General features: G+C 39.7%; 3 protein-coding genes across 4 annotated transcripts; all 3 read right to left on the reverse strand.

Moving 5' to 3' along the window:
* Positions 1-2,151: 2,151 nt before the first annotated feature.
* Positions 2,152-8,336, reverse strand: fblim1 (filamin binding LIM protein 1). 2 transcript variants are annotated; one of them, XM_022193965.2, is made up of 8 exons: positions 8,140-8,336; positions 7,410-7,785; positions 5,494-5,579; positions 4,306-4,399; positions 4,022-4,191; positions 3,264-3,442; positions 2,991-3,111; positions 2,152-2,907 (listed from the first exon to the last, which is right to left on the reverse strand). In XM_022193965.2, the coding sequence occupies exons 2-8, from the start codon at positions 7,759-7,761 to the stop codon at positions 2,797-2,799; spliced, it is 1,113 nt and encodes a 370-aa protein (XP_022049657.2). In that variant the 5' UTR covers positions 7,762-7,785; positions 8,140-8,336; the 3' UTR covers positions 2,152-2,796. The 2 variants fall into 2 exon arrangements, with proteins under 2 accessions (XP_022049657.2, XP_022049656.2); XM_022193964.2 differs by having other exon boundaries at positions 5,494-5,654; positions 8,140-8,332.
* A 2,334-nt stretch (positions 8,337-10,670) lies between these two features.
* On the reverse strand, positions 10,671-13,186 carry LOC110951055 (transmembrane protein 82-like). The gene is made up of 6 exons (XM_051948676.1): positions 13,114-13,186; positions 12,913-12,985; positions 12,638-12,818; positions 12,120-12,537; positions 11,353-11,543; positions 10,671-10,736 (listed from the first exon to the last, which is right to left on the reverse strand). Exons 1-6 carry the CDS (start codon positions 13,184-13,186, stop codon positions 10,671-10,673), a joined length of 1,002 nt encoding a protein of 333 aa, XP_051804636.1.
* A 371-nt stretch (positions 13,187-13,557) lies between these two features.
* On the reverse strand, positions 13,558-22,233 carry slc25a34 (solute carrier family 25 member 34). The gene is made up of 6 exons (XM_022193987.2): positions 21,723-22,233; positions 20,458-21,206; positions 17,104-17,169; positions 15,178-15,330; positions 14,956-15,090; positions 13,558-14,869 (listed from the first exon to the last, which is right to left on the reverse strand). Exons 2-6 carry the CDS (start codon positions 20,956-20,958, stop codon positions 14,681-14,683), a joined length of 1,044 nt encoding a protein of 347 aa, XP_022049679.1. The 5' UTR covers positions 20,959-21,206; positions 21,723-22,233; the 3' UTR covers positions 13,558-14,680.
* Between the last annotated feature and the right edge of the window lie 1,200 nt (positions 22,234-23,433).

Consider the following 23,433-nt stretch of genomic DNA (forward strand, 5'->3'; position numbering starts at 1 on the left):
TCATCTTTTTCACTTTACCTAATGTAAATATATGAGTTTTAACTATTTCTGGTTCAGCCATCCATGTCCCCTGCCTTCGTCCAAGTCAGCTGGGATATTTCTGGTTCATTGAATATGAAATGTCATTTAAAAACATATTTAGACCACTTTAGAATTTAAAAACATGAGTTCTTAAAATGAGTTGAATGAATGAACAGCTGAGAGTTTAACTCATTAAATTTAGTTTATAGTTAACAAAAGTAGCATACAAACAGTCTTCCTAGGATGCATTGTTAGACAATTAAAATCTTTGATGACTGGTTTTGTTGTAGTTTAAGTAAAAGAGACAGTGCGGAAATTTGCTGTTGTCTTTACTACAAGTTAAATGTATTGTTTGTTTTCATTGTGATCAATACACATCTAACACTCACAGAATTTGTTGTACTATAATCTGACTGTGGTCAAAAAATGACTCCGATATCGCCAAATGTCCGTCCTTAATGTTAAATAAGGAAGAAATTGGTTAAATGTAGAATATGTAAAACAAAAGCAGTCGTTCTGTAATCACTGTCTATGTGACAAGTTCATTGAACTTAATATCCTACCTTCGTTGAACTTATTTCTCACATTCAAGTAATTTAACTGAGCTTGATTTACATTTTCACAACTCATAAGATGACTTTGAACTAATTAATTGACCTAAGTGGAATGAATTCACATTTTAAAGAAGCAGCAGAACTTTCTAAGTTGAATGAATTCATTCATACAATTTACTATGTAATATGTGACCAGGATTAACTATTTTTGATTGCTTTTACACACCACCAGAATTACATATGAACAGGTCCAAGGCTTTTTTTATTCTAATTTTGTGGCAAAAAAAGAAAAAAGAAAATATATCTGTGGCTATTCATAAAACAGAATCTCATATACCCAGGCCTAACAAGGCCTCAGTCCATACATGTCAGTAAATAGTGAAAAGTATTCCTGGAAGCCTAAATTATGTCTTCAAATTACTGTTTTAACTAAACCCAGAAACACATTGTTATAGTTATAATGAAAAAAAATTACATTTACAAAGCTGAGATTCAGCTTATGTTTGTCATTTAAGCTAAATTGGTTTAGATTTTTTCAAAATAGGTTGTCAGATTTTTCATGCACAAACATGCACGCATGCACGCACGCGCACACACACACACATACACACACACACACACACACACACACACACACACACACACACACACACACACACACACACACACACACACATGTTTGTACTTCAATCTTAGTGAGGACATCCATAGGCGTAATGCATTTCCTAGAGCCTTACCCTAACCTTAATTATCACAACTGATTGCCTAAACTTAATCCTTACCCTTACCCTAACCAAACCTCAATTCATACCTGTTCTCTAAAAACAAGTCTTCACCCTCAAACATGGCTGTTTCAAAGTGAGGACCGGCCAAAATGTCCTCACTTTGTAAAAATGTCCTCACTTTGAGAGTTAAATGCAGAAAATGGTCCTCACCATGTAGCAAGTACAAGAACACACACACACACACACACACACACACACACACACACACACACACACACACACACACACACACACACACCAAAAAAAAAAAACTCAGAAAAAAATTATCAGCCACCCATGATACTACATAAATAATTTCTCCTGCCTCCCCAGTGGTATAAAAGTAAAAAAAAAGCTCATAAAACACCACCGAAATAGGTTCCCACTCTTCCATAATACTCAGCCCTCCTTTGGTTTGCGTTTGTGTCACTCAGGAGAAGTCAGATTTATGTTCAGATCAGCAGATGTGTTTGTGCAGACCAGAGGGAAAATAGAAAATACATTGAGTTATTTGTTTAGTACAAATGTTGTGAGCTGAGAAAAAGATAAACATATTTAATAATGTATTCAAAATTTTATGCTTAAAGAGATTTAAAGAAAAGTCAAATATTTCCCTTTTGGACCACTGAAAGGTAATCTATGAAAGCTGATTGATGATATAAGTGATAAATGTGGGTAAACAGTAGAGAGGAGAGAAAAATCAATAAGTCTGAAAAGTGATGCTGGAATATTTAAAACTCTGACCACAGCTTTTGGTCATATCAGTAGTGTAAACAGTGTCTCTTAAAAGATACTTAAACAAAAAGGACAACTTTTTTTTTCCAGAAAATGGTTTAATACATGTTTTTTTTTTTAATACACAGAGATATAATTCCACATTTTGAGATAGAGACTATAAATAAAACAATTCAGCTGGGATTTGAACGAGACATTTCTAGTGTTCAGTCAGTGTGAATAGTTTAGCGTCATTAAGGCAGAAGCTTGTTTCTGCTTTTTCTGTTCAGTGGTTTGTCTCTGCAGTTTCACATCTTCATACTTACTGAGGCTAAATGTGCAACTTATCAAATGCTATGAATGATTGAGTCTGCCTCGAGATAAAATATATTAGTTTATTTTTCTATAAATGTTTTTAATCTAAAGTTCATTTGTTTATACGAAAGGGTAATAGGATTGAGAAACAGCTCGCTGATTGAGATGTACAAAAATTCTGATCGTCGTTGTCGTATGTTTTTAAGTCAGTTGCATAAATATAACTGCAAAATTTAGGGTTTATTGAGTGCAAAATGATCAAGTATAAAACAAGAGTAGGAGAATCTTCAGAAAGCAAGATATACTGTAAAATATCCATGAAATTATCGCTCTATTGGAGAAGCAGTTTGTGACATTCGTATGCTCGTCTTAAATGCTCCCATCTCCTTGAAGCTGGCAGTCTTCCAGCAGCTGCTCTTTTTCCGGCATTAGTGTTGGCCAGAAACCAGGTTCAGGTGACAGGATTTGCACAGCATCTTCCCATCTAAAGGATAGCAGCCGTGCTCGTTTGGTTCAGGAGAGAGCTGGATGACACAGACCTGCAGACAGCATGAAAGATTTAACGGCTGGCGATGAATGATGCACGTTTGTGTGTTTCTAATCATCAGTGTGCAATGCCTACCTCACATCTGTAGCAGTTCTCATGGTAGGAACGTCCCAGACATTCAACAGTATAGCTGTCAGTACCATCTTCCTTTGGAATGATTAGCCGGTTACATGCACTACACTGTGGAGCATATTTCCTTTATGGGCAGAATTTTAGAGGAAAGAAAGCATATTATATTATTTGCTATCATCTTTTAAACACATAGCTGCTTTAAATTCTATCACGAAAAGATTGTTGGATTGTGAAAAGTGTGTTTTTCTTTCTTGCCATCGTTTTTTACCATCGTACCTGTAATAGTCCTGAAGGCAGTACACTTCCCCAACTTCTCCCTGAGCAAAAGCTTGCTCTCCGATTTGCTGTTTACATGTTGTGCAGGTGAAACAAGGGAGGTGGTACGCTCGCTCTAGTGCACGGATCACGTGATCTGTGATGACCTCCCCACATGCCCAGCAAAGCTCCAAACTGGCCTGAAACACACAGACAGCAACAGGGTTAATACAGTTTAACAGACTACATCTGCTAACATGTTGGCATCTTATATCAAATGCTGAATTATAGCTGGAGTTCTACAAGTACTTTGTGTTTGATTTTACGTCGCAGTCAGACTTCAATTGTGTCTGGCTGTAACAGCATTACTATGCAACAGTAATACTTTATCAAAAAGTGACTTGATGTTAACTGTGATCAACCAGTTTTAAGAAAGACTTTCTACTTGTGTCTCTATCCAGAACATTTTAAGAGCAGAAAAAAGGTAAAAGTTGAAAAAGAAATTGAATCAAAACTAAATATTGTGTAATTTTGCAAACAACAATTAAAACTTGTGCTCAGTAAAATTTGCTTGCATGTTTTTCTTTCAAACAAACTCCACAAGTTGGTGGTTTCTATAAACATGTAGGGGAATGCAATGAACAAAAAGCAGTGATGGCCACAGAGCAGGAAAATCTTATTTGTCTTAGAAGTAATGTGCAAAAAGCATCTTGTACAAAGGTTTCCATTTGCAGCTTGGATGACGTCTTGTGGTGGAGATGCTGTTGACTCTCACATACCTGGTAACAATCCTCACAGAGCGGGATGCCTGCCTTGTTGTAATACTGTTTACCAGCCAGGGGAATGTGACAGGATCTGCACTGGAAGCAACCGTCATGATAAGTCCTGTTTAAGGCCTCGATCGCAGGTTCAGAAAGAGCCACGGGCTTCCGACAGAAGCCACACACGTCTGCAATGTACACAAACATCAAAAATCAGAGCAAATTATAATAATATGTGTGGTGCGGATGATGAAGAGCGCTTTGACGAAAAGTAATACTTGTGTAAATAGAGATCATGTTACCTCTGCTCTCCCTGCTGGTGTCTTGACTGTTTTTGTGGATCCCATTCGATTGTTCATCTTGGTTTAACCCACTAGATGGTGTGCTTGTTTCCAGCTAAAACACAGAGCACAATATTAATGTGGAACCACACTTAAGACTGAGATAAGTTCACCATCGATTTTAGCTTCACAAGGTGAACCACACAATTTAGAAATGCTTGACATTGAACACGTATTTTTAAGGTAAAAGGAGTTGAGAGAAAGAGAGAACAGTATATTGGCTTTTCATGGCTGTGAAGTTTAGCTCTAAAAATCAATTCTGCTTTCAATTAAAATAAATTTTTCCAACATATACTATGTGTGGCCATTTTACCGTTTAAAAATGGATTCCCGTTCTTTTACTATTTGTTTTTTTGAAGTCATGTGGGAGTAAAAACTGAACAAGCTTGTCTTATCTCATTTTTATTTGTTTGTACTGGAGTTTTTTTGCACTGAGACTTTTCTGAATGTAAAACAAAGGCCAGTATCAGTCTTTATATCCTCTGTGTTCAAGAATTCAATCAAATATTTAAGAGAACTTAATCTCTTTAGTCTTAAGTCTTAAATTGTGAAAAATCCTCCAAAACTGGAGCAGAGGGGGAATTATATTTAGCAGCACTTACACATTTGTGGAAAGAAATTCTAGAAAATATAAAATCGCAAACTACAGTAATGATGACTTGGCAGCATAGAAAGTGTCTTCACTGACCAAGTAAAACAACAGACCTCTTGTTGCAGCTCTGCCTCGTTTCCTGATCTTTTATTGTTTCTACATAGCGATGGGGCTTTAATGGTGGGAACAAAAGGTTTCTTAAATCAGCCCTGTGGAAAGTGTTTTTTCAGTGAAAGATGACATGTGCACTGTGTAAAGTTTTATTTTTTCATATCAGTTAGCCATATGTAAAAGACAGCTGTTTTTCTTTCAGAAATGTGTTTTCCTGATGATTTTTACAGTCACTGCAGAACATAATACAGAATCTGCAAAAGTTGTGGAAACTTAATCCTTCATTGTGGGAAAAAGTGACTCGTCTTCAAGAAGCACTTGAGGTGGAATTTATTGAGGAAAATTGGCATCAAGTGTTTCAAACAGCCTATGATAGTATAAACATGAAGATGTTGGTGATGTTAATGCTAATTGTTCTAGAAACATTTGAGAAGAAGTGCGCATACCTGTCTGTTGTAAACTGGCTGCTGGCCTGAAGTCAGGGGATGGGAAAGAGGTGTCTGGACAGGAGGAGGTGGTGGAAGTGCTGATTCTTCAGAGAGTGACGACGTCAGATATGAAGGCAGGACGTCAGGAGGAGGAGGAGGAGGAGGAGGAGGAAAGAACTCTGTTTAGTAAGAAAAAGACCAGTGTCAAGTCACTTTGTACACTGTAAAACACCATAGAGGAATTTAGTCAAATCAGTGTATCGGTTCTTGTTTTGTAAATATATCTAAATAAGTTTAGCCAATGTTTAATTATTTAAACCTAAAATGTCATGTTTTTTTTTTGTTGTTTAGACCATCTTAGAACCTAAAATATAAAATAGCATGAGGTCATTTGAAAATGATTATTTAAATGAATGAACAGCTGGAGGTTCACTTCATTAAATTAAGTTTAAACAAACAAAACTAGCACATAAGCAGAACCCCCAGGGTACGCTATTAGAGAGTTAAAACGTTATTTTATCTTAGGGCAACTTGAGTTGTTTCTTTTCATAACAATCAAAACGGTACTAAACTTAGTCGAGACTTCACCTGTAAACTCATAATTGATCTCACTGTCACCATTAGTAGCCTCACAAAATGTCTTTTTAATGACTCTGGGCAAAAATGACTTCAACAGCTGAGACTGTAAATTCTCAGCATTAAATAAAGAAGGAACTCTTTAAGCTGTCTATGTGTTTAGTTGATCCATCTTAATATTTTACATTCATTGAACATGTTTGCTTTTTAGATTAGTCAATTTAACTCATGTAAATTTAACAGTCTAAGATGACTTTGAACCAATTAATAAACCTCAGTGCAGGTAACTCACATTTTAAGACAGCAGGGGACCTTAAGTTCCTACAGCGAATGATTTATGGTGTAGTCAGATACACAAAAACAGATCTTTACCCCATAATATTCTCGTTTCCAGCAAGAACAGACATTTACTGCAATGGGATTAATGTTGATATTCATCATTATTATATTTGCATTCATGTGCATATATAACAATAATGAATAAATTAGTGAAATAAATTGAAAAAATTGAAAAAGAGAAAAAAGGTAAATAAAATAAAATAAAGTGATACAGTCATGCTTGTGGGTTATGTCTTCGAAGCTTGTGATTTTGCGCCTCACACATAATCAAACTAAAGTTACAGAGAAGCCAACAATAAAGCTGAAAATCGCTTTCAACCTGCAAGTGAGAATTTCCAGTTGATAAAAACTACTCCTTTCAAACAATGTTAGCCTCACAGTGGTTAAAAATGATCAAAATTGATGCAGCAGAATCAGGGATGTTGTTTTTTGTTGCTCCTGGTGTGTTGTGTGACGTGTTCACAGCAGCTGATGTGGCCTGAGGCTGTTCTCCTCAAACAGACATGAAAAGCTTTGGAGCACTCACTTCTAACTCCACAGACCCAGATAGTCAACATTTTCTGACTCATGGTCTTCAGCCCCAAGCAGCGCTGACTCAGGTGACATCAACTGATGTATCAGACGTCACACAGTCGCTTCAAACTGAAGCCACAAAATGCTTCAGACATTTTCACATATGCAGACAATATGTACATTTGATGTGTGAAATCAGTGGAGCTTAGTTTTGAATAATAGATAAAGAGATCTTGAAATCAAAGCCAGGAGATTCTAATTTGTGTCATTTAGGGAAAACCCTAAACGAGTTGTAATTGATTAGATGCAGTAGGAATCCCACCACATCAAAAAGACATTTAAAAGCACATTTCCATTACAAAGTTAAAGAGGGACATAATAAGAGCACATGATAAATCTCTGCTGGGCTCTAATGGTGTTGGTTATATGCAGGGTAATTTTCTGAATATATGTCAGGTAATTTAGGTTTTGTCCACTGCATATTGAAATGATTGTATTAAGAGTACCTGGAACACTGCTCTGGTCTTGTTGTTCTTGCTGCTGTGCTCTGCTGGGTACAGGTTTGGCAGTTTTGAGGCTCTGAGGGTCTGAAGTTCTGGCTGAGGCCTCTGAAAGAGTCTGATCTTTACTGTTCCCGCTGCTGTAAGACTCAGATGGCGATCCCTCCTCTCTTGTATGTCTGACGGCAGGTTTGCTGTCACCTGGACTGACTCTCAGAGCGGTGTGCTGCTTGTCTCTGGCCGAGGCACTGTGAGCCTGGAGGGCGGGCTGCTGCTGTGTTACTGTGGCTCGGTAAGGAGACGCCAGAGTGATGAAGACAGAGGACACCATCCTTTTTGGTGAAGCTGCTGATGCCATGACTATATAAAACTGTCATACAGCCTAACATGAGAGCAGAACAATAGCTGTGATTAGCTCATGCTGTTTAAACACCCTATTTATGAGAGGAATGTACAACTAAAACACAGAAACACATCACAGATTCATCACTTTAGTTGATCTGAGACTAGAATCTGAGAATAGTCAGGAAGACATTTCATCCCCATCATCTTAATAATATTTAATCTAAGTGTGAACGCCCTCAGTCAACTTTGTGGGAGTGCTCACTTTCACTTTGTACATTCACAGACAGCTCTCACTACCCATAATGAATGGTTTTAGGAGCACAAAGCACAAATCTGAATCATATATTTCTCTTTAACCCATTCACACTGACTGTGAGTTGCCATTACTTACCTAAATTAGGATGTGGTTTGAAGACAGCTCCCTCTCCTCAGTTCTTTCTCCTTCCCTGTTCTGTATCTCTAAACTTCTGGCCTATTTTCCCTCCTATGTGCTGCCTCTGAGAGAAGACTTGACTCCGGTAAAGAGGGGCGACTATCTGCACAAGGCCACTCCTTTTCCTTCTGTACCTCCCTCCCCAGCTCTCCCGCCCGCCGACCCCTCCTCCTTCTCTGGCTGAATGACAATACCACCTCCCTCCCGACCGTAAAAGGTGAACAGTTAATCTCGGGCAAAGTGCAGTAAAAAACATGACACATTCATCCACTATGAAAACTTGGCAAACACAAGCATGCATGCACGTACGCACACCCACAGTAAGTTATGCAACTGTGTGCAGTCATACCAAAAGCACACAGTTTTTAGAAATGTCATAAAGTTTCTCAATAAGGTTTTCACCCTGAAACAGAGACACACAGCGACCTCCCACTCCTTTATCTTTTTACACCCCAGCAGGATGTGACTGTACCTGCCTTTTCCAGCTGCTCTCTATCTCAAACTGCCCTCTTTCTCTCTCCTCTGCAGCTCTGCCTTATTGTTCTGTCAGCTTTATTTTCCCTACCTCCCTCATTGAGTCTGCCTCCTTTTTTCTTCTCCCTCTTTCCTTCTTCCCTTCCCCCACAACATTATATCACTTTAGCCTTGACTCACTATCAGTGTGCTTCCATCTGGGCCTCACCGAGCGTCCAGAGTCTGGCTGTACGTGGTGGACTTGATCAGACTCTCCTGATGAAGCTTTTTGTGTTCTGCTGCATAGGAGCAGCAATGAATCAGGGCATTGTGCAAGAGGAGATGTTGGTATATCAGGAGAGGAGGGGGAACGCAGACTGAGTGATGTCTGCGAGAGCCATGAAAAAGTTGCTTTGTTGTTTTTTTGCAGCTCTCCATCAGAGCGAGTCTCACTGATATCAGATCTGCCGATCAGCAAATATTATGGTTGGTCTCTGGAGGCGAAGCTTGTGAAGTTTATGCCTCAGAAGTCAAAGAAAGAGGGTGATGGAGGCAGAAATGTTGGGTGAAACTTCTCTGATCCATGTGGGTCAGTGTGGTTGAGGCAGGAATGTGCAGAGAGGGTTAACAGGAGATGGCGATGAGGAGAGTGATGGGGGTCTCTGTTGTTCCAGCTCTGTGGAAAGGAATGCTGCAGTGATGTCACGGCTGCAGGAGGGAGCATGCCTGCAGATGACACAATCCCCAGACCTCCACGCTCCGCCTCCAACAGCCAAAATCCTCATTAAACCCTCTGAACTTCTTCACTGCTTATGGCTGCATGACTTTTCAATTTACTCACCAACATCACAGCACATGCATTTTTTTTAAACTTCAAGGCTCAGTTTGTTTTGGTGGATCTGATGGGCAGGACAGCAGTGACAAAAAAAACAAAAAAAAACGGAAAAGAACGAAAGGAAACCAGAAGAACAGGAAGAAACACAGAAAACAATTGCAAGATCACAATCACACGTGATGAGTGAGCTGAGTTTGAAACCGCAAGAGAGGAAAAGCCGCCATTCAGAGAGAAATATAATGAATGAAAAATGCTCCAGTTAAAAGTTTAAAAAGCAGCTTTTTTTCAAGGATAACAATTAAATCCATACTCCAGAAAAAAAGGTGGCCAAGTTGCAAGAGGCAGATTAAGAACAAAGTTGTGATAACTGAAGCAGCAGAAGACCAAGATAATCTGGATTTTAGTCCATATTAAGGAAAAAGCTCTTACATTTCCCTTAATCCAACTGGATCAAGTATGCATTGCTACCTCCTGTGTCTCTCCTGCAGACCAGCACCTCCACGTTGTGATTCAAGGCTTCTGTCAAGGCCAAAGCTGAAGCAACCATGATGGCATCACTATGAAATCAAAGGTGTTGATGTTTTTTTTTTTACTGTACAAAACCCCCCAGAGTCACAGAAGGTATCAACCAACAGTTTTATAGACAAAGTAGCACCTCTATTTGTGTGTGAGCCAGTTTATGTGGAAAACTGTCCCTTTAATTAGTGACACATGGTCAATATCGGCGTCTCAGTGATTATCATTTAAAAATGTGCACACCCTCCTGACCTGTTCCTCATTTATCAATACTCCTCAAAGGGGTGGCTGTCTTCTTCACAAAATAGATTTTGTCAAAGAATCTCTTATGAAGCAGAGTAAGCTCAAAGCAAATTGAATCATAAACCAAAGTATCTGAACAGCAGGCTGCTGAGTAACTCTTTTTACAAACAGTTGTGTAAACCATCAGATCAAAAACCTACTTAAGGAAAATTCCCGAATAAAAAACACACCAAAAGCTTCTCAATTACAGCAGTGAGTGCTTTCCATCCCTGACCACAGTGAAATCTGTCTTCACACGTATATTTTAAATATATATTTAATCAGCCGTCTGCTCATCTCTGTTCTTCTCTCTGCTTTTATTCAATGTGTAAACTACATTGCAGTTTTTAGGGGAGCTCACCTTTCCCCCAAACTTTTAAAATACACTTGATTTAACTTTTACTCACATTATTTCTCTCAATAAGAAAAAAAATGCTAAGAAAACAGACAAAAAAGCACATGAACTAGACTCTCAGACTTTTAGAGATCCGTCTAAAATTTCACAAATCATCACAAATACTCACGTCTTCTAACGCCTTGACTTGTAGAAGACTCAGCTGACTTGTGTTGTATTTCTACAGAAAAAAAAACATCACCCTGAATACAGAATAATAATCATGCAGCTCTTGTGAACCATAAAAAGCAGCTTCATCCTTTCCTTCTGTTTCAAACAAGACTCAGTAACAGCAAGGAGACGGTTTATTCAATAAAGTGTGGAAACAAAAATCATGTAATTTTTGGTAACACTGAGTAGTAGCACATCTTAACATCTGAGGTAGTCGCTGGTATTTGAGGTAGAGTGTGGACGCATCATTAGCTGTCATCTGATGGTGTTCTCCTTGTGGTTGTTATGGACCTGAAGCGCACTTGATGTTTCCTCGAGCTGGTTTCTTCTTCTTCCTGAAAATGAAACTTGATAATTAAATCTCCTGTCACCCATCATTTACACACTTCACATGGCCGCAAGCAAATATACGTTTTCGAATGAACACAGACGTATTCATGATATAAAAATGCTACTAAACCAAAGGAACATGCAATTATGTATCAGTAAATGCAGTTTTTTGGCAAAAGAAATGATTCACACAGACCTTTAGCACGGCCTGCAGCAGATCCTGAGAGGGCAGCAGACACACTGCTTCTCCAAAAAAAGTGGTGAGAACCTGAAGAACATCAGACCAAGTGCCCACAGTCAGCATGAGCACCAGTAAGGCTCCCAGTCGCACCACTACAGTGTGCAGGAGGACCTCAGGACCAGTCTGTCGATGCTGTTCCTCTGTGAAGAATAGGAAAAAAAAACAAGTAAAGAAGGGGTCGGCATGGCTCAGTGGGTAGAGTGGCCCTCTTGTAACTGGAAGGTTGCCGGTTCGATCCTCAGCCTGTCGTGCTCATGTCGAGGTGTCCCTGAGCAAGACACTGAACCCCTAATTGCTCCTGATGGATTGTGGTTAGCACCTTGCATGGCAGCTCCTGCCATCAGTGTGTGTGTGAATGGGTAAATGTGCCATATCATCATGTAAAGTGCTTTGGATAAAAGTGCCATATAAATACAACCATTTAGAAGTAAAGTGTCTGCTCCTTTTTGAAGATCTGGGTTGTGCATTTACCATCATTGTTTATTTAATATGGTCTGCATTTATTTTTTTTAAAGGACTACACTATTTATCAGTGTTGTTTTCATCTTAGTTTCTCCTGAAATACTTCTTGGTTCATGTGTGAGTGTAACCACTGCTGTAGAAGCAGGTCTTTCATTATGTTGTCTGCTGTGACCTGACCTGTCTCTTTTGTTATTTATCACTGAGCATAGCTGAACAACCATTTTAATTCCCAATACAGCTGCTCTGACCATCACCTTGAATGTAGACCACCAACATAGTGTAACAGAGCGTCAGTGGAGTCCAGAACTTCAGAGCATCCTTCTGGGACAGAAAGTGGTCATAAACTGTAGCGGTGGAGGCCACAGCTGCTACAGCGAAAGCCTTAAGAACCGCTCTTTGCAATGAAGCCAGTATGGTGTGTCCAGAGGTCAGGAGGGTGATGCACTTCCCACAGTAACGCTCTCTGCTATGTAGCGGGTAGAGTCTGGCCACATGGTTCCAAAGATCGTGGCTGTAGTTTGCCAGTGCCCAGCTGAGAGCAGCTGCCAGAAACAGGCCGAGGGAGCTGTGTGGAGCCCCCTGATGGAGGAAGTCCAGAGTACAAGTGAGGCTGCAGCCCAGGGAAAACTGGCACTGGATGAGGAGCAAGTCCACACCTCTTCCACTGGCATCCTAGATATAGAAGCATGGATGCGTCAGTTTAGTATCACAAAGAAACATGTATGAACTCAAGAAAAAAACACCCTGAGATTGATCCAATTAAGGAGCTCACCAGTCCTGCTGACGCCCAGGCAGCAATAGCTCTGAGAGAAAATTCCAGCACAATCAGAGAGGAAACCCTGGAGCCCACCAGAGACAGGAGGACAGTCAGGGACCAGAACTGGAGAGCTGCTCTAAATCTCCCTACCGCTGAGGACGACTCACGTGCGTCTCCATTATCTGTCTCGGAATCACTGTGTGCAGAATTAGAACATTAGAGAATAACTCCACTGCTCCTGAAATTCAGCACACTTTCTCTTTCTCCACTTCTTCCAAGAATAAACTCACATGCATGTCTGAATGAAGTTGTACACTCTCATCAGATTGCACAGCACCGATATTCCACACGCTCCGACAAGACCTTTAAAATATCACAGCATGTAGAGAAACTTCTTTTAAATAAGTCATCCAATTTAAAATATCACAGCAAAAAATAAACATATAGAGAAACTTCTAAAAAAAAGAAAGTGTCACAGCAATGAAACTGACCTCGAAAGAAGCAGTCTACGAGGTTTAAATTCCATTCAGAAGTTCCCAGGATCCATGACAACGGGAAAAACATCTTGAAATGTCTCCAAGAGGACACTTAAAAAAGCTGCTATGATCTCTCAATTGTCCTACTTCTTAATTTGAATCATTCATGCAGAATTCTTCTGAGCCAAACCTTTGGTAAAGCTTTCTTTCATTTCTTCCTGCTGATTAGTTGTGATCACAGTGAGCTGTATGCTTCCAAAGGTTACATGTGATTTGATTGGGGTCGTCAGTCTAATCACTTTCTGATGAAAGAGGCTAAAAGTCCTCTCAGAAAGATAATTAGGTTTTTAAAACAATCAGGCATCTATAACTAGATCAAAATGAATTCACACACTGGCTGCTGCAGCTCTTAATCTAAGCGTGTTCCCAAGATGATATAAAAACTAAATTCAAGACACATTTTACAAAAAATATCTTTATTGCTGGAAGTTACTGCAGTTCAAAGGCCTTCAAAGATTGAATTTCTGTAAATAAAACCCTTGAATCAAATGGCATTCTTGGCTTTAAGTACAGGTAGTTCATATGTCAGTAAACAAAAAAAAAAAGATTTTTTTCTTTACATTTAACACACAAGGCAACTAGAATGATGCATTAAACAAAGACAGCAACTATGCTGGATTACAAACATGGAATATGGAGTGTTAATAATCCAGACTTGTTCCTCAAGTAGTCAGCACTCCATTCATGAGCCTCTCCTGTCAGATCTGCTGCAGGCTGACAACATGAAAGCCCACAAGATTGCTTATTAATTCATTGTTTAAGCTATTCACATGTAAACCCTGATAGTCCATTAACGACTTCACATGTCTGAGACATTTGATAGAAACTTCTATGCCTTACAGTAAGTGCAACATGTGTTCATTAAGTACCTCCATTTCATTCATTTTAGTGTTTTCTGTAACAAAACAAGTCCCAGTTAAAGCAAAGGTTTACTTTTTGCTTTTTTATCTCCGCTGGTAGAGAGTTTTGCGAGATGTTTGACGTGGCACTTGTGTCTGATTATGACGCCTCAACCGGCAACACAAAGACTGGACACAGAAGGAAACCGCTACCAGCAGCTCCAAAGCTTGCAGATTAACATGTCATAGCACCCTTTTTCAATTTTATAAAAAAGAAGAATAAAGTAAAGACACCATTTCACCATTTAACAGGTGGTAAACAAGTATGCAGTGATTCTTGGCTCTAAGCAGAGAAACTAATCCACTTTTTAACTTTGTGTACTGGGTGTAACTGCACAAAAAAAGACAGTTGAATTATTGATCTTTCAAGAGGTTGGTAGATGAAACATTTTACATTTAAAGAGCCAGGACAGCTGTTTCCCTCTGATTCCACTTACTAACATCTGCATGATACATATATGAAAGGAGCATCAATCCTCTCATCTCTCTCTAATTCACAAGGAAGTGAATATGTGCATTTCCAAAACAGTCACATATTTGCTATGAATTCAGTGTTTAATTATTCAGGGGGGACTTCAATGGGTGTAGCTGTCAGGCCTACAGCGTGCAGGTGTTGAGGTGTTTCAGCTCCTTCCTTCGCTCTGGTTGTGCTTCGCTGCTTGTTGCCTCATCAGATCCCAGAACAGCATGCTGAGCAGTGTGTGTGGGGCCAGGCGCACAAACACAGGGCCCATGCCTTTATACAGCCCCAGCAGGCCCTCGGTTTGGCACACCTTCAGCAAACAGTCTGAAAATCCACGGTACAGCCGGCCCTAAAGAGCAGAGAGAAAACTTCAGTCTTTGCATTTTCGTGTGTGTCGAGACAGAATCATTCAACCGAGAGATCCTTTAAATTCACCCTGCCAAACTCATCCACTGGCTGGTTGTAGAGTCTTGTGCTAATGACGTCAAACGGCGTCATGGTGATGGCAACAGCAACTCCACTGATGGCAGCGGCTATCAACGCCGTGAGCCAGTTGTTTGGACTGAACCACTGCCAGAAAGAGAAAAGTGAGGACGTGTCGACTCACAGTTGACGGCAACTGTTGCTGTAAAAATGTTTGACGTTCATCACGTCTACCTGGGAATGTGACACCCAGTCCTTGGCTGAGGTGAAGGTTGCCAGTTGAGCAGCTGATCCCACCATGACTCGAGGGACGGCCCCGTTCACGCCCCTCCAAAGACCAATGAAACCATCTCTTCTATAGATGGTTGCAAAGGCATCAGACACTCCCTGAGATGGAAGAAAACAGTGATCAGTGATGGGTGGAGGCAGCAGATCACAGCACTTTTTAATACTACAGTGGATGTTTTCATATGGGGTGGTAGTTTGTTGTAATAGAGGCATTTTTTGCTCTAAGTAGCTTTTTCATTCAAATTACTTTGAGTCATACCAGTACAAAGCTATGCGATTAAAATAGAAGTCTAATGCTGGTAAATTAATGCCAGTGTGCCACGAGGTCTCACAGTCTGTTCTGAATTTCTGTCTTTGTATTTAGCCACCTCTAAAAATGTCTTTATCAAAGTGAGAGCCCAGAGGGGGAAATTATGCAAATACTACCTGGCTGAATATCATGAAACTCGGTGGAGAAGTGGTGCATGACCACAAGCAGAACCTGTTAAATTTAGGCAAAGATGGGGATTGTTTTCTTTAAACTTGCAACACAGGACACTGGTATTAGTGTTAGCACTGGTTTTGGCACTGGCAGAGGACTGCGCTCTCCAGCTGCCCTTCCAGTTCTGTAAATGCAACAGTCTGCGTGATCAACTAAATATTTCTAGTTGGCCTGACTTCAGTTCTTACATTATTTGCTGCATTGGCTTCATCAGTGCAAAGTTTAAGCACCAAAATGCAGTTTCCATCAGTAGTGCAAGATAACATTTACATTTAGTCAAGTAAAATATCAAGTAGGTATTTGCACATTATGGAACTTTATAATTCCAGTGCATTACATTCCAGGGAGTAATATTACATCATGTAACTCCTAAACATTTCTTTGGCAGAAATACTTGCATAGCTTCTTTGCCAATTTGAAACAATGTGCACTCACATTGGCATTTTCAGTCACTGTGGCTGGTAGAATTCTGCTCAGCTGTAAACTGGGTGTAGCAGTGCTGTAAACAACACGATGAGTCCAAACTCTGTACTGCTCAGACTGATAACAGAGGAAAATGTGCTGCAGTAACAATAAGTGCAACAAATCTAAGATAAGCATGACAGAGCTGTCAAACGGTTTTATAAAAGCCCACACAGTCCTGATACGGTGTCTCATAAGGCTGCATCACAGACAACACTGCCAATATAATTTAAAAAAAAAAAAATCAGGTTTGATTTACACTGTTTTTAGGTGTTGTGTTTTTATCTTTGCGGATTGCATTATTTCTAAAGTTTTTTGTAAGGTTTGTCACACTACAGTTTTAAACTTTCATTTTAATTATTATATCCAAAAAAAAATCATTTTCCCAGAACAGGAAGTTATGTTAATGTTTCTATTGAACAAACTGTAGTAATAGCTTTTGCTGATAGCACGTCTTTGCTGTTAAATTGTCTTCATTTTCTCTTCGCTTTTGTACTCAGTGTTATTGAAGAAATGGGTCACTCAGTACAAGCAGAGTTTGAAATAATGAATGAATGCATGATGAGCATTTTAAATTCCAATTACAATGTATTTCTAGGAATTTGTCTTTGACTATGAGCCTGTAAGAACCTTCGAGTTTTACACAAAATGAAGACTTCATAAAATAGGATTCACTATTATTGATACACTCAAACTATCAGATATTATAATACACAGTTTGGACTACATAGACCTACTGTAAAATGCTACTTTGATAAATCAATGTTATATAAAAATATAACACTTGCACGGTCTGCTCAGCAGTATGACTGGATGAAAAAAGCTATTATGTGGCTACATTTACTGATGTAAAGCATTTGAAAGCATGCTATTAAAATGTGTAAAATCGTTATTCATTTATGTGCTTATGTCGATCATGTCCGTCTTACCAGATGGTTATGCTGATGACCGACTGCTATTGCTTCCACAGTCTGAGCCTGCAGATGAGTCTTCACCTGGAGAAGAAACACAGCAGACACATTTTAATGTACAGTCAGGTTTGTTTTTATAAGACTGTACTAATTGAAAGTACAAACAAAACCAGACTTTTAGACTTAAGTGGATAATGCCTGATGCCAGGGTGAGTTATGTAAGGATTACAGGTAACTCTGCTAATGTTCACCAGGTGTGAGTTGCATAACCTGCCAGGAACTGGTCAAACAAACTCCTCAGTGATTTATTTCCACCAAACCTCTAAATGTGGTAACTGCAGTCACACCTTGCACAAAACCAGGAAGGTATTTTATACTTCCTGCATGTCAAATTGCACTGCATTATCTGTTTTAACGAAGATGTAATTTATTTATTTATTTTTTTAAAAAGCCTCTTTATGTCCTGCTTGATCTTACTGTACATGAAGAGTCAATAACATAACCTTCACCCCTCATTCTCTCATTCACTGCCAGCAGTGCTGTAAGCAGCCACAAGATACTGTATATTTTTGGCAGCAGTGGGTTGGGTTGCAGCAACGTGCAGAGTATATTTAGTGACCCAGATATAGACAAGTACGTCAAACAATATTGTCTTTCCATGACAGTGCAAAAGGTTGGATGCTTTAAAACGTATTGACTGACAGCCGAGGCAGAAAAACAACAACGCTACTCCAGCCGTATAAAGCGACACGCCGAGGACGTTCATAAAAAAGGTGCAATAAATCAAGAGAAGGCGATATGTGAGGCTGGTGTTGATGTGAAAACGTGTTAAGAAAACAAATATGAGAGATTAAAGGCTCGCTTGGCTTCAGAGCAAATTAAATGCATCTCTATTACGAGAAGCAGAGTGAGACCTGGATGTGGGAGGACATGGGGATGGAGGATGAAAAGATGATTGACCTGACTTTATCAAACATGCCAGTGCAGTGTGACTTTGCTTCACAAGCCCTCATACCGGACAAAAATAGATCAAAGACATTTGAGACACCTTTGAAACTGACCTGAGGTCTCTTGTTGTTGCTGCTTAGGCTGAATGCAGATGATTTACAATGTCAAGTTTGAATTTTGTATTCTCAGTTTTGTTTCTTTAACCTATTTATCTTTACTATACATCCTATCCTAACCTGATTACATATCCCTTATTTGAACTGCTGTTCTTTAATCTTTCTTCCCTTATCGCTCCTTTTTGCATCTTCTCTATTAGTGGCTCAAAATAAGCTAAAGGATTGGTGCACATTTTGTTCAATCTGTTTTCAAACAATATTCCCTTTTCTACTTGTCCATAGAAAAAAAGTTACTGTTAACTGTTCCTAAAAGTATCAATTGTTAATGTGACACCAATGCACAAAAACGGGACATACAAAATTAGTCTTTGCAACATAAAATGTCCTCTTTATGTAACTATTACTATACTGATGCTCAGCTAGAAAACAAAAAGGGGGAATTTCATAATAGAAAGACCAGAACTTTGGAATATATCTGCTTTATTTGTCAGAAAAGCTGCTGAATCCTCATTGTTGCTTTTTTTAAAAGAAGACTAGAAGAGGTCAAAAAGATAAACCTTTGCTTTATATTGTTGTAAAAGCTTTGAAGTGTGTAATAAGACAATAAAATATCCAGATTATATATAATCTACGTTTTCTTGCTACAGATCACAGTTGAAGGGAAACAAATCAGAAAGAGGTTCATTTTAATAGGTGATAATTTTCTGTGACATGATCAGTCTGGACTATTTAATCTGTCAATATCAAAATGTGTGTAACATTGAGTGAAACCTGAACTTAAGATTTCAAATTCCTGTTGGGTTCAGTTTTTGACCTAATGGACTCAAACACACACACAAGACAGTGTGTAACAGATGTCAACATCACGGTAAACATCTTGTACAACATTTACAGGACTTACTTTAAATATTCACAAAGAACAGCTGCATAACAGGCAACTGGTGTTTAATGATATGCACGAACTGATAGAAGCCTCAGGCTGCACATCTGCTATTTATTAGCTTTAAATTCTTTCAGTTTTAACTATGAGTATTTTAAAATTTGTTTATAGAGCAAGTCTTCTGTCTGCTGCTGTGCACATCTTCGTGAAGGAGTCCAACTTTATAGAGTTACATTTTCCACATCAGGACAATAAAGCATATCTCCATTGGTCTGTTTTGAGGAGTTCCTGTATATACCCTGAGTACAATATTCTCCAAAAGAGCAATTTAAAATTTTGAACATTTGGAAACGAGAATCTAACACTATTTACTCATCCTCCTTTTCTCTTATATTCAAGTTTTTAAAAAAAAAATATTGCCATTGTATAGTTTTAGTTCTCAAAAAATATATACTGAGTCAATAGAAACTTTGAGGTAGAAATGTACGCAGAATTCTACATGTAGGGGGGTTGTAATTATTCATTGTGGATTTACTGATGAGCCAGTGCCCTGGTAGTTGAGATAATGATGAGTTGTCATTTTGTCATGATTCATTGCACATGGGTTGGTCACTTTGCAAAAGTGAACCAAATACACACCAAGCAATACTCAGTGAGTATCTGCACAATTTGAGAATGGGTTTTGAAGGCCTATATAAAGGCCCACAAAAGGCCACCATTGTTAGTCCAGAGAACAGCATCATGCCGCGTCTATCACATGAACAACGTCTCCGGGCACTGGGTATGGTGGAGGCCGGTTTGAGCTACAGTGATGTAGCCAGGCGTATGGGCTGTTCCCAACCCACAATCAGAAGCCTGGTCCAAAGCATGCGCCGACGGATTGCTGCCTGCATCGAAGCAAATGGAGGCCATACTCGGTACTGACTGTTGCGACTTTGTGTTTGGCAGGTGCCGTTTTCTTTTGAGAAATTCTTTATTTTGAAATCATTCTTGAAACTTTAGATTTTTGTTTCTGTATGCCAATATGCTAAACAAATGATTCATATGAAGAAAATCCAGTTTTGGGCTTCAAAATAAAAATTATGTTGAAAAATATGGTCTCAAAGTTTTTAATGACTGTCAGTGTACAAGAACATTGTGAAAGTTAAAATTTGATCTTCAAATGAACTCCCAGATAAACATCATGTGATGAGAAGTCGCCTGCAAAAAAAAAAAATTAAAGAACCAACAAAGTTCAGCTGGTTTGGACTCTAATTGGAGGCAAAACCTTAAAAGCCCAAATCACCTCTTAAGTGTTCAAACAATTAAAGTCTATGAAGCTCCATATTTTATTAAAATACTCCTGCTGACAGGTTCCCACCATAAACCTTCCTTTGGGAAGGCTGAGAACCACCATTATATAGGATGTAATAAAAAGGATAAACTCACCAGATAAGCAGGAGAAGCAATGAAGGCACCCAGAGCTCCGGCCCCTGCCCCGGACAGCAGACTCCCCCCATGAAACGAGGTGATGCCCAGAGCTTCACAGTAGGAGTAGGAGCCCAGCCTGACGCCGTTCATCACCCCCTGATAGATCAGCCCCACTGAGAGCCCCTTCTGCAGGCCCCGGAGCCCGTCTGTACGTCCCACTACCCAGAGAGCCTGCAGGACCCCCCGGTAGTGTCTCTGGTAGGACCCCCGAGCACGAAGCTCCCCCTGAAGCTGCAGACGGGTCTTCACGACCTCCAGAGGGTTGGTGAACACGCAGGCTGCACAACAGGCCAGAGCACCCATGGCAAAGTCCAGAGGCGGCCAGACGGCTGGAGGGGGCAGAGAGGGGCCGAAGACACCACGGGGGACGGGGGACACAGTAGACGCCATCATGTGTGAAGGCTGGGCGCCAAAAACAGACTCTTCAGGTGAAGCTTTCAGCAGCTGAGCACTGGTCATCCCTGAGAAGTGAATTTCCTGAGATTACCTTCCTCCCAGTCTCAGTTTGTCAGGGAACAATGAGAGCTTGTACTTGGTACAGTATGTTGAGGTCAGAAAAAAAACTGCTTCAGCTTGTGTGACAACTCATTTAAATGATTTTTTTTCATGTTCCTCCGACGACGCTGCAGGATACTGTATCCCCCTGGTGTCCTACTGGGACTTCTGTTGGCTTCCTTGAAAGTCAGTCTGTTCAAATGAGGCACCACCTACAAGAGAGTCACCATTAAACCATTAGACATGCAAATCATTAGACATTAGACATTAGACATTAGTCACCATTAGACATGCTTGATTAAGCATGTCTAATTGCCACATTCAGGTGTGTGTACAAAGCCCCGCCCTACAAACCAGGAAAGGAAACGTTCCAGTTTTCGCTTACGTAACAGATGTTTTAATAACCAATCAGATCATATTTCCAGCTGTTTGACTCTCTCATCCTGCACCATGCCAACAGTAATCCATTCTTTCAAAATTACAACTGCAATTGCACAACATGACCAGAAAACAGCTTGATTTAACACAAAACCAGACATTTAAGGACAAACACAAGATCACCTGACACAAACATTTCACACACCACTGCAGTCAAGTTCATTCATACCAACACACAACTACACAAACATGCACAGCACAAACACCACAGACACTCAAACTCCTCTGAAGGGCTTTTTTACAGTTTAAACAATCTCCCTTAAATGTGCCCACTTCATTCAGAAACTCACAGTGTTCAGTGATCCTGTGCAGCTCCATTCTTCCTTTCCCCCCCATCATTGTAAACATGTGTCCTCAGCACATTCATTGTCAAAGTCTCCTCCCTCTGCTTCAGGTCAGAGCCAATGCAGGCCGAGTCCTGTCTGCCACCTCACCGCGTCCTCTAGGCAGCACGAATCAGACGGCCGGCCTGCTAACTGCCCCTGCTCTGGTCCTATCAGATGTCTCTGGGTAAAAGGTTATTGTTGGTCAGAGAGGGGGAGGAGTGTCTGAGGGGAAAGCAGAGCAGGGATCTAGAGAAAGGTGTCAAAACAGGGCTAATCCTCCAGAGACAGCATGGAAAATCTCAGAAGCAAAACAAACCAGCCTCAGCACTGTGTTCACTTTCACTCAGCGATTATTTTAGATACAGTTTGAGGATGATAGTAGTTTAGTAGAGAGGGAAAAATCATGTAGTTGATCTGTTAAAAATCACTCTGAAGTGATTATTCCCACATCCTATTTAAAAGCATTGCTGCAATATAAAAAATTAAAATGTACTTGTAACCGGGGTTTTATCCGTTTGATTCCTGGCTGTAAAAGACACAAGCAGAAACAAAAAAATCAAGCCGTTTTTTCGTTTTTTCGTTTTGAGCAAAAAACAATAAAACAGGAAACGGTTCGTTTTTTCGTTTTTTCGTTTTGAACAAAAAAACAAAAACAACAGGAAACGGTTCCTTTTTTCGTTTTTTCGTTTTCACCCCCAAAATGAAAATACGACTCCATATTCCGTTTCATTGGTGGGCGGGGCTTTGGAGCCTGCCAGTGCACAATAAAGCTCCTGCCCATCACAATAAAGCTCTTGCGCTGGCATTCACAGACAGACTGACATTGTATTGCCTGCCCCCACTGCACTTCCCCTAACTCTAAATCAAAGTAAGTCGAGTACACAGTAATGACAGTCATAACCAGTGGTGTAGTCTAGTTTTTTCTAGTGGGTATATTCCAACCTCATAAACCAAAGCCAGGTCAGGTTCTCATATATGTGCGCGTGCACTCAGCAAACAGCTGTAAGGCAGCTTTCTCAACTATGAACATAATCAAAATATGTTTTGAGAACGGCTCAAACAAGCAGCAGCTCAGCTCTCCCATTAAGCTGCAGAGATATTAGGGGAGTGATATGAGACAGACAAAAATGTAAAAGTGTTCAAATGTTTACATTTATGAGATTTAATTATTGTTAAAGATGTATAGAAGTTGATTCAGGTTGTTCAGTCATGCTTTTTTAAGTTCTGCACTTTATTTTAAGATATACAGTTACATATAAGTTATTTATTAATAAACGTCAAAATGTTTTTGAACCGTACTGAATTTATTTGACGGTCAGTTTTTGATTACAGGCAGACTCTAATAAAACTACCAGGTTACATCAGCATATATCACAGTAACTCAAGTTAGACATTATGATGTTCTGGACCTTTGCTGACTGGACCTCTCTGAATTTTAGCTGAATACCCCTGGCTTAGAAGAAGAGGGACATGAGTCTAGAACTTCTAATGACCCAACATCAGTCAGTGGAGAAAAAATAAGAAAAAGAAAGCAAAGCTAAATGAAACCATTTCAGTGTTTTAATAAGCCTGTTGCTTGTCCTGTGAATACTGCCACTTTAGAGAACACTACAGCTGGAGCTAAGGTTAACGTTTAGGAAAGGGAGCCTGATGAAGAGGAAACATCAGCACTACC

The sequence above is a fragment of the Acanthochromis polyacanthus genome, chromosome 5 (genome assembly GCF_021347895.1).
Source record: "Acanthochromis polyacanthus isolate Apoly-LR-REF ecotype Palm Island chromosome 5, KAUST_Apoly_ChrSc, whole genome shotgun sequence".
In the NCBI taxonomy this organism is placed as follows: Eukaryota; Metazoa; Chordata; class Actinopteri; family Pomacentridae; genus Acanthochromis; species Acanthochromis polyacanthus.

What these genes read in the sequence shown, in the direction of transcription:
- LOC110951055 (XM_051948676.1), bottom strand. Translation starts at nt 13,186, where the DNA reads ATGTTTTTCCCGTTGTCATGGATCCTGGGAACTTCTGAATGGAATTTA. An exon ending in CCTGGGCGTCAGCAGGACTG is followed by an intron (nt 12,538 to 12,637) that starts GTGAGCTCCTTA and finishes TTCTATATCTAG; the next exon opens with GATGCCAGTGGAAGAGGTGT. An exon ending in AGGCCGTGCTAAAGGTCTGT is followed by an intron (nt 10,737 to 11,352) that starts GTGAATCATTTC and finishes AAAGTCTGAGAG; the next exon opens with TCTAGTTCATGTGCTTTTTT.
- slc25a34 (XM_022193987.2), bottom strand. Translation starts at nt 20,958, where the DNA reads ATGACCAGTGCTCAGCTGCTGAAAGCTTCACCTGAAGAGTCTGTTTTT. An exon ending in GTCATCAGCATAACCATCTG is followed by an intron (nt 15,331 to 17,103) that starts GTAAGACGGACA and finishes CTTCCATCTCAG; the next exon opens with GGAGTGTCTGATGCCTTTGC. An exon ending in CAGTGGATGAGTTTGGCAGG is followed by an intron (nt 14,870 to 14,955) that starts GTGAATTTAAAG and finishes TCTGCTCTTTAG; the next exon opens with GGCCGGCTGTACCGTGGATT.
- fblim1 (XM_022193964.2), bottom strand. Translation starts at nt 7,761, where the DNA reads ATGGCATCAGCAGCTTCACCAAAAAGGATGGTGTCCTCTGTCTTCATC. An exon ending in AGACCAGAGCAGTGTTCCAG is followed by an intron (nt 5,655 to 7,409) that starts GTACTCTTAATA and finishes CTTACTAAACAG; the next exon opens with AGTTCTTTCCTCCTCCTCCT. An exon ending in AGAACTGCTACAGATGTGAG is followed by an intron (nt 2,908 to 2,990) that starts GTAGGCATTGCA and finishes TGCTGTCTGCAG; the next exon opens with GTCTGTGTCATCCAGCTCTC.